General features: G+C 43.0%; 1 protein-coding gene across 1 annotated transcript in view; it reads right to left on the bottom strand.

The window, feature by feature from the left end:
• Window positions 1-7,671: 7,671 nt before the first annotated feature.
• The window catches only part of Ptpn2 (protein tyrosine phosphatase, non-receptor type 2), a 77,642-nt gene continuing 74,940 nt past the window's right edge, over window positions 7,672-10,373 (bottom strand). The window contains exon 9 of the mRNA XM_013027143.1: window positions 7,672-8,044. Within this exon, the coding sequence (XP_012882597.1) occupies window positions 8,023-8,044 (22 nt within the window). The 3' untranslated portion in view covers window positions 7,672-8,022. The remainder of the gene's footprint in view (window positions 8,045-10,373) is intronic.

The raw sequence follows: 10,373 nt of genomic DNA, 5'->3' as shown, positions 1-10,373 counted from the left end.
TTTGCTTATGTGGTGCTGAGGAATCGAACCCAGGGCCTCGAGCATGAAAGGCAAGCGCTCTACCGCTGAGCCACCTTCCCAGCCCATGATGTCCAAGTTTATGTTTTGTAAGCTCATTTCTTCCCACATAGACAGTATCTGTCACAGCACTGTGGGACTTTTTTTAAAAGTAAAAGCCAAAAAATTAATTTTATTGGCTAAAGTTTGTTGGCTGAATGATTAATAGCTGATTAGAAAGCAGTTTACATCTTCAATGTAAAAAAATCTAATTGATACAGATGTCTTCTACAAGTCCTAAAACAAGATCTGGCCAAGGATTTTTTTTTTTTCCTTTTTGGTCAGTCGTGGGGCTTGAACTCTGGGTCTGGGTGCTGTCCCTCAGCTCTTCAGCTCAAGGCAAGCGCTCTACCACTTGAGCTAGGGCACCACTTCTGGTTTTCTGGTGGTTAAGTGGTGATAAGAGTCTTACAGACTCCCTTCGACTTCGATCCTCAGATCTCAGCCTCCTCAGTAGCTAGTATTACAGGCGTGAGCCACTGGCACCCAGCAAGTAAGATTTTAAATCTGTAAGAATATTACAGGGGCTAGGGTTTAGCCCAGCGGAAGGGCGCCTGCCCGGCGCAGGCAAGGCCCTGGGTTCAGTCCTCAGCCCTGGAAAAAAAAAAGAATATTACAAGATATTAGATATACTTATAGTAGCTCAAAACAGATCTTGTGCTGGGTACCAGTGGAGCACACCTGTAATCCTAGTTACTCAGGAAGCTGAGATCTGAGGATCAAAGTTGAAGGCAGTCTGTAAGACTCTTATCACCACTTAACCATCAAAAAGCTAGAAGTAGAGCTGTGGCTCAAGTGATCAAGTGCTAGTCTTGATCACAAAAGCTCAGGGACAACATCCAAGCTGTAAGGCCAAGCCCCAGGACTGGCACAAGGAAAATCAAAACAAAACCACCACCACAACAAAAACAGCTTGTAGGCCTGGGAAGGTGGCTCAGTGGTAGAGCGCTTACCTTGCATGCATGAGGCCCTGGGTTCGATTCCTCAGTACCACATAAGCAAAAAGAAAAACAGCCAGAAGTGGTGCTGTGGCTCAAGTGGTAGAGCGCTAGCCTTGATCTGAAGAGCTGAGGGACAGCGCCCAGGCCCAGTGTTCAGGCTCCATGACTGGACCTCCCCCACCACCAAAACACACACACACACACACAACAGCTTGTAGGGCAGATAGACCAACACTAATACAAGTTATGGAAAATGGTCGGCCATTGGAGGTGTGTCCAATTATGGCCACAATAAAATGCTAATGGTAATTATGTAGTCCCTTCTGGTATTCAGTGAGTGTCACTGGTGGAGCAATGCGCTAGCAGCTCAAGCTTTCCCCAAGGATTTGTATTCTAGCAGCATAGTCCAAGCCTTCTTGGGAGCCAGGAAAGCTTCAGGAGGTTTCTGGACAGGCAAGTGTTTGTGGGTTTGTTTTTGTCTCTTTGTATTTTGGTCACGGGGGGCTTGGACTCAGGCCCTGGGTCCCGTCCCTGAGCTTTTTTACTCAAGGCAAGTGCTCTATTGCTTTGAGCCACAGCACCACTTCTGGTTTTCTGGTGGTTAATTGGAAATAGGAGTCTCACAGACTTTTTTTTTTGCCTGGACTGGCTTCAAACTGCAATCCTCAGATCTTAGCCTCCTGAGTAGCTAGGATTACAGGTGTAAGCCACCAGTGTCCAGTGGAGGCAGGCAAGTCTATACGTTCATATTCATGAGATTAATTCAAAGCCTTCATGGAGACTAGCCATAGTAGTCCATCCATCTCTTTTTCTTGTAAGCTGCAACTTGGAAGGGATCTATTTCCAAAGTTATTCGGTCAGGGGTCATGGGTCAGCCCTTGGTGCCATGGGTTGGCTCAGAGAGATCTTCCCTTGTTTTGGAGGAGGCATGCCAGCAGGTTCTTGTCCAACGATGTAAAAGTTGGCTCCTGCCATTGTCTCCGCGCCGCAATGCCACTGCACCTTGGATAAGTCAGCACACACGGTGGGTGGGTGGGAAGATGTCCACCAGTTGTTTCAGAACTTCTTTCTCCAGAACATGGTCATCCAGTTATGGAGAAGGCAGAGGAAGCAGGGGAACCAGGTACCCCTTCTAGAAGCTGTTTGTAAGTATACTCTGAATTAACGCTCAGGTCCATTGTGCACTTGGATGCATCACAGAAATGCAAAGATGGCGTAAGCTTGAGCTGGGCAGGAGGAAGATGATACTGATGAAGATCATCATTCTGGTAATTTTCTTTCAGGATATGACGATCTCTTACAATCAGCCCATCTCCATGTTGCATCACCATCTTCATGGAGGAGTTTTGTGCACATGGTTGCCCATTGTCTGGCACAGTGTTTCTCTTTTCCTGGGCTGAAAAAAACTGGGTTGTAAAGAATGGCCACACAGCAGCTCTCACATCAGTGAGTGCTGCACAGCCACTCAAGCCCTTGGCCCTTATGAGTAGCTGTGGGATCTGTGTGCACGGATGAGCTAATGACACCCCATCCACTCATATAGCCATGGGGGGGGGAGGGGCGGGAGTGTCTGCCAAGACTGCAGCCCTGCATATTCATTTTATTCTCAGTGCTAGTAACATTTCCTCTACACCCCGCTCTTTCCCTCCTCCCACTCACCTCACTTCCGCTGGTCCTGGGGCTTGAACTCAGACCTGGGCTGTCCCTGAGCTTCTTTTGCTTAAGGATATTGCTGTACCACTTCGGGCTCCGAGTTTCATGGACTTTCCTGCCTGGGCTGGTTTCAAACTGATCCTCAGATCTTAGCCTCTTAGTAGCTAGGATTACAGGTGTGAGCCACCGGTGCCTGGCCTCTGCTTTTTTATGTTGCCAAGCCAAGTTTATTTTCTGGAACATATAGTTCTTTCACTTCACAAGAGGAATCAGAGGTATGATATCTTTCTCCTTTCTACAAAGAGTCTGCTTTTAGCATGAGTTCAATGGCTTCTGAGTTTTTTGTTTGTTTTTGGGTCCGGTCGGGGGCCTGAACTCTGGGCCTGAGCATTGTCCCTCAACTCTTCAGCTCAAGGCTAGCGTTCTACCACTTGAGCCACAGCGCCACTTCCGGATTTTTTCTTTTTGCTTATGTGGTGCTGAAGAATCGAACCCAGGGCCTCATGCATGCAAGGCAAGGGCTCTACCACTGAGCCACCTTCCCAGTCCGCTTCTGAGTTTTAATATTCACAACTAATCCTTGTTTATGCTTTTTATACAGTCTTTTGGCATCCTCCTGTTCTCAGTAGAGAAGCATTAACAAACACTTTTAAAAAAAAGGTAAACGTGCACCTCAGGAGTTTGTCTTGTATTGTTGCCATCAAGTATAAGGGGTACAACAATACATAGTACCCCACAGCCACTGTCTGCAAACAGCTCCGCAACTCCTGTAATGACTTGATATTCTCTTCACGATCTTTATCACTGAAGTCAAGATTTTCAGGGAGCTTGTGATACATATGGCCCCCATTCAAAGTGCAGCATGGGATGCCAAAGGTGAAGCAAGTACTCTTCCAAAGGGCCATGGAGCCTGAGCTTCCAGGGTTCAGGCATGCCTGTTAACTAATCTGCACAACACGTAAGCCACCTTTGGTCCCCACCACCTGACCTCTTTTATTCCTGCTCACAAGGTGGGAGCTTAGTCGCTCACTGCAGATGCAGTTTTGCGATTTTATTCAGCTTGATTTTCTGGCAGATTTTCAGCTGTGATCACACTGGGCTGGCAGTGGGTTGCTCTCAGGGTAGCAGAAGGCTGAGGGCTCGTTTTAATTGTGTATTTTCTTATTTACATGTTCATTGCTTAACCAAGGGCCTAGCATATAAACATTCAATGTTCTCTCAGCAAATGAGAGTAATGATTCCAAATGGCTGGGGCTGTGAAAGACAGGCAGGGATACAGCTGGAAGAGAAGGTGGATACAGCATGTGAGGGTCTGGCATTTAAAACGAAGGCAAACTTGGCTTGAGGTTCACCAAGTGCAGCAACTTACACCTGTAGTCTTAGTGACTCAGGAGGGGGAAATTGAATTGAGGTTCCGGCCAGACTGGGCAAAATGTTCAGAACCCCATTTCAACCAATAAAAGGCTGAGCATCATGGCATGTGTTGCCATTTCAGCTACATTTTTTAAAAAAAGTGACAACAGATGGGTGCTAGTGCTCATGCTTGTAATCCTAGTTACTCAGGAGGCTGAGATTTCAGGATCACAGTTCCAAGACAGCCTGGGTAGAATGTCTGTAATACTCCTATCTCCATTTAACCACCAGAAAACTGGAAGTGGAGGCATGGCTCAAAGTGGTAGAGCAGGGCTGGGAAGGTGGCTCAGTGGTAGAGCGCTTGCCTTGCATGCATGAGGCACTGGGTTCGATTCCTCAGCACCACATAAACAAACAAGAAAAAAACCAGAAAAAGAAAAGATGATGAGTTTTTGAGAGAAATTTGAAAGTTGCTCATGGATTACAAAGTAGCCATGAGCATTTTTTTTTTAACTCTTACCTTAGGATGAGAGAACAGTACTAATAACCAGGATGATGTGAAAAACAGATAACATCTCATTACACAGAATTAATGAAAGAATTTCAAAGAAATAATGATAGAGACAAAGCAGAACTATTTGAACATGCTGTACTGGCTTCATCTCTTCCTTGAAGAAAGCCTGAAAATGATTTTTCTGGAGGATGATTTCAGAGTTAACCTGTTGACTAAACTGTGGGTCTATTTGCTCACATAGCCATCAAAGGACAGGCACTAAAATGTATAATCAGTAATTAGTAATTTTTCTTCTGATTTTTTTTTCACATGTTTAGCAACACAAAGCTCTTCTCTTGAAGTCTCGAAGAGGGCAACATACTTTCATCTGTTATGCATTTATTCTCTGTCATTTTATTTAAAGTTCTGTAAGGTGCCTCTTGTTTATCAGGTACAAATTCAAAACTGGACACAGTTCAATGGCATAATGAACACTGTTTCTGTTCATTTGTTTCTCTTTCAAATTTGGCTTTGTTTTTAATGTTTCCTTTGAAGTAAATATTTTTAAGAGTAAAAAAAAAAAAGAAAGAAAAAAACCAGAAATGACACTGTGGCTCAAGTGGTAGAGCGCTAGCCTTGAGCTGAAGAGCTGAGGGACAGCGCCCAGGCCCAGAGTTCAGGCCCCACGACCGGACACCCCCCCCCACACACCAAAGAAAGTGGTAGAGCACTAGGCTTGAGTGAAAAAGCTCAAGAGCAGCAAGCAGGCCCTGAGTTCAAGCCCCATGATCCACCCACCCCCAATTAATTAAAAAAAATAATAAAGCCCAGAATTGCAGTCCAGGCTGGCCCAGGGGAAATGCACGACACTCTCTGAAAAGTAATGAAAGCAAAAATGGCTAGGGGACATGGCTCAAGTTGTAGAGTACCTGCCACGAAAGTGCAAGGCTCTGAGCTCAAACCCTAGTAATCACCTCCCTCCTTCAACATATATATATAGATATTTAACTTAAGGTGCCACTGGGCAATTTGGAAGCTATGTGGAGCAGACTAGGTTAAAGAGCAGTCCATACAAGAAGGAAAACCCATGGCTGTTACCCATCCAAGTAATGAGGCAGTGACAGATGGTACAGAATTAACAAGATTTCCTGACCAAACTGGATGTGAAGGGACTAAGGAGCAATTTTGGGTTTCCAGAATTCTAAAAGAAAATGAAAGACAGAAGATGAGATGAGGGAGATCATGGTTAGTTTTGGAGGTTAAGGAATTTATGCAATGACCAACTAGAGCAGTTTTGTAACTCTGAAGGGAGATTTGGCATGGGGTGTAAGAAGTGGCAAGGAGTCAGTTCAGAGATGAGATCATCTGAGGTGAGCAGGTTAAGCCCAAAGGTCCAAAGATGGAGTCCTTGGACACTCCAATATGCAAGAGTCAGGTGGAAGAGGAAGGTGAAAACCCAGAGGTTGTAGGTAGTGTAAAGAGAAGATTTCAAAGGAGCTCTGACTTGCCCCAGGGTAAGAAAAGAGCAGACAGTCCAATCGAAAATGACCTTGGTGCCATTGTGAGCAACACTTAAACGTCAGAGAGGTAGAATATACGGGAAGTGATCAACTGGAGGCAGTTGAAGACTTCTTCCAATTTTGTTTTCAGGAGATGGTTTGCTATATTACTTATGGTAGATTAAACTCACTTATCTTTTAGGAAAAGATATAGCAGAGATTTAGATCCCGAGAACCTGGCATGTAAGACAAAAAGAAACAAAAGGTAAGTAATCTAAATTCTGGGAAGATGAAATAGGTGTCATTTATAAATGGCATTTTAAGAATTTTAACTTGGCTACATAAAAAAAAGACAAGTTATTACACCTGTATGTTGCTGTTCACGTGATAAACAGACTTGTCTCTGGACACCAAAAACACTAAATCTGACAAGTGATTGACATATAACCAAAACCCATCCTTCAATTGGCAAATTAGATGGTGAATAAGCCAAAAGTTCACTTAAGAAGCCTTTGTTTGGAAGGAGCCGGTAGCTCATGCCTGTATGCTATTCAGGAGATGGAGATGTGAGGATCATGGTTCAAAGTCAGCCTTAGCAGGAAAGTCTGTAAGACTCTTCCATCCAATTAACCATCAAAAACTAGAAGCAGCCAGGTGCCACTGGCTCATGCCCGTAATCTTAGCTACTCAGGAGGCCAAGATCTGAGGATCATGGTTCAAAGCCAGCTGAGGCAGGAAAGTCCGTGAGATTCATCTCCAATTAACCATCAGAAAACCGGAAGTGGCACTGTGGCTCAAGTGGTAGAGCACTAGGTTTGAGCTAAAGAGCTGAGGGACAGTGTCCAGGCCGAGTTCAAGCCCCATGACTAACAACAACAACAACAACAAAAAGCCAGTAGTTCTGTGGCTCAAGTGCTAGAGCACTAGCCTTGAACATAAAAAGTTCAAGACAGCCCAGACCCTGAGTTCAAGTCCTAGGACTGGGGAAAAAGAAAAAGAGAGGAGAACTGTGTTTTCCCTATAATAGGAAGTGTTTGAACAACCCAGCACAGGAACAACTCTGATTTTGAAAAGTGCTTTGAGCTGGGGGCTGGTGGCTCATACCCGTAATCCTTGTTACTCAGGAGGCTGAGATCTGAGGACCGTGGTTCAAAGCCAGCACAGGCAGAAAAGTCTCTGTGGGACTCTTTGCTTGAACTAACCATTCAAAAACCAGAGGTGGCACTGTGGCTTAACATGGTAGAGCAGTAACCTTGAGCAAAAAGAGCTTAGAAACAACATCCAGGCCCTGAGTTCAAGCCCCATGACTGACCAAATAAATAAAAAACCAAACACACACACACATACACACAAAAATAAAAAACCCTGCATTGAATTGTTATTCAAACCTAACTTTGATCAGTGTTGGGTGTCAAGGGCTCATACCTGTTAGCCTAGCTACTCAGGAGGCTGAGATCTGAGGATCACAGTTCAAAGCTAGCCAAGGCAGAAGAGTCCCTGTGAGCCTCACATCTCTGAAAAAAAAAAAAAAATCCCAAAGCAAGTGACCTATGTTTTGGACCTATTTCCTTTAAATGTCAATTGCTAGTTATAAAAACTTGAGAGTTCACCCGTAAGAAAATATTCAGTGTTTGAATTACATCTGTCCTAAGATAATGCACACAAACCAACATAGTCTATATAATAAAAATATTTAATGCTGCCAAAAAGTATAAAAATACAGTAGGAATGGCAGTACAATACAAAGTATTCTCTCCTAATTTATTTCTTTTACATCTTTCTACATTTCATACACACATTTAAAAAACACTTAACAATACATCAAATGAAAGAGTTCTGCAAAGTCTTCTGCTGGTGGCTGCTCTTCATTCCCTGGATGTTAAGTTTACTTTGTAAACAGACAACTGTGAGGCAATCTACAGGTTTAGCAAGCCTCACTTTAGTTTCCGGAGTGGGCTTCAGGTCTTGCTTTGCGCATCAAAGGTTCAAAATTTATAGCTGCAGAATATTCTCAAGTCATGAATATTTAGGTGTCTGTCAATCTTGGCCTAAAACATAAAATAAGAAGTCATCTATTGAATTCATATTTACTAAACACACAGACCTACATTGATACACACAAACACAAAAGGACTAACAATGAACTAAAAGGCAAACATAACACACTCAACCAAACTAAGTTTTTTACTCTTATTTTGGCGAAGCTGCTGAAGTGCTTGATTTCCAAATAAAATTAGTGGTGTGGGCAGACTCATTTAAAGCCCAAGAACTCACTTTCTTTTCGAAGAATTAAGAACTAATTTTTTTGAGGCCATTCTACTTTGCTGATAGGCATTAAAAACTAATGTAGCCACAAGAATTTAGCAAGACTACATATTTTCTAGACAAAAGTCTAATTCAATTTGTCCCTCAACTGTGAAAAACTGCTAAAAATATTACAACTGTACAAAAAATTGGCTTGTGTCTTTAAATTAGATTAACAGCAGATGAATTTTGTCCTGAGGAATAGTGAGTCTAGTTAGAGAACTAAGCAACAGAATACTTAAAACACAGGCATAAAATAGAGAAACTTATTGTATTTAATGCCAAAAGTTTAAATAAGCAATAGACAGAGGGAATGAATACTTGTAAGTGCTGGAAATTTTTTTAGGCTAATTCACAATTATTTGTAAATAACTAAACTTTCTGGGAGGTTATTTCCATTCTTTCCCATTTTACTCTCTCTCCCCCCAAATCTAAATAATTGTCAGTACTGAATTTCTACATGTATAAACAGGAAATATAAACCAGATTCACACTATGAAGCTAAGATGTAGCCAAAATCCTGTAAATACGAGAATTAAGGCCTCTTCCTCTGAAAGAAGACAGGATGATATGAAGCACTCTTAAGTGGTCTCTTTCAAATATTTATGGAAAGTAGCCAAGGAACTAGATAGCACACTAAATGTCTGTGGCTCACATAGAATTATGGATGCTTGTTAAAGGGATTTCCAAAATCCTAATCCAAACTAGTTGATTCTGACTCCAACAAAAGATGTTTGTATTTGCCATGCATTTAGAATCTGCTCTTTAAAATAAAGGCATGGGGCTGGGAAGGTGGCTCAGTGGTAGAGCGCTTGCCTTGCATGCCTGAGGCCCTGGGTTCGATTCTTCAGCACCACATAAGCAAAAAGAAAAAAGCCAGAAGTGATGCTGTGGCTCAAGTGGGAGAGCACTAGCCTTGAGCTGAAGAGCTGAGGGACAGCGCCCAGGCCCAGAGTTACAGGCCCCACGACCGGACCAAAAAAAAAAAAAATTGTGGATAAAATAAAGGCATGTAATTCAAAGTATATGAAATAATACTTTGGTATACAAAATATTCTCGTTTCATTCTGTTTCAGTGGTAGTTCAAACTATTATCTCTTTTCCTCCAATTAAAAAAAAATAAGATTCCTTTATTTTTTTTTTGTCGGTTGTGGGGCCTGAACTCTGGGCCTGGACAGTGTTCCTTAGCTCTTCAGCTCAAGGCTAGCACTCTACCACTTGAGCCACAGCGCCACTTCCAGTGGTTTATTGGAGATAAGTCTCCCGGACTTTCCTGCCCAGGCTGGCTTTGAACTGTGATCCTCAGATCTCAGCCTCCTAAGTAGCTAGGATTACAGGCATGAGCCACTGACACCTAGATCTTTTTTTTTTTTTTCTTAAACAAGGTGGCTACTTATTTGTCTTCTTGAATTCCACATAAAGCAGACATTATAGCATAATAGAAAGAATGAAGTCTGGAGCGGCTGGAAATCTAGACTGTAGTTTGCATCTCAGTTCTGTTGTCATGAACTAGCTGTGCCACCCTGGGCAAGTTTCCTATTCTTGGACTCAGTTTTCTTTTTTTTTTCTTCTTTTTGCTTATGTGGTGCTGAGGAATTGAACCCAGGGCCTCATGCATGCCAGGCAAGCACTCTACCACTGAGCCACCTTCCCAGCCCTCCGATTCAGTTTCTTATGTGAGAATAGGATGCCATTCATCTAGCGAGGTGGCATGCATTTTCAATTTAGAAGTGGCTGGCAGAACTGTAGATGTTTAGCACACTGTTGTGGTATGTTAAACAACTACTACTTAAGAGATTAAAAAACAAACAAAATAATTTTAAGCGATTTTGAAGGGGTAAGAAAATAAGATGAAATGAGCCGGGTGCCAGTGGCTCATGCCTGTAATCCTAAGCTACTCTGGAAGCTGAGATCTGAGGATCATGGTTCAAAGGCAGCCTGGGCAGGAAAGTCTGTGAAACACTTATCTCAAATCCACCACTAGAAAACTGGAAGTGGCGCTGTGGCTCAAGTGGTAGAGCGCTAGCCTTGAGCTGAAGAGCTGAGGGACAGCGCCCAGGCCCAGAGTTCAAG

Source organism: Dipodomys ordii, unplaced genomic scaffold, assembly GCF_000151885.1.
Source record: "Dipodomys ordii isolate 6190 unplaced genomic scaffold, Dord_2.0 Scaffold100, whole genome shotgun sequence".
In the NCBI taxonomy this organism is placed as follows: Eukaryota; Metazoa; Chordata; class Mammalia; order Rodentia; family Heteromyidae; genus Dipodomys; species Dipodomys ordii.
The sequence above is the reverse complement of the archived record's forward strand: the minus strand, read 5'-3'. Positions and strand labels throughout refer to the sequence as shown.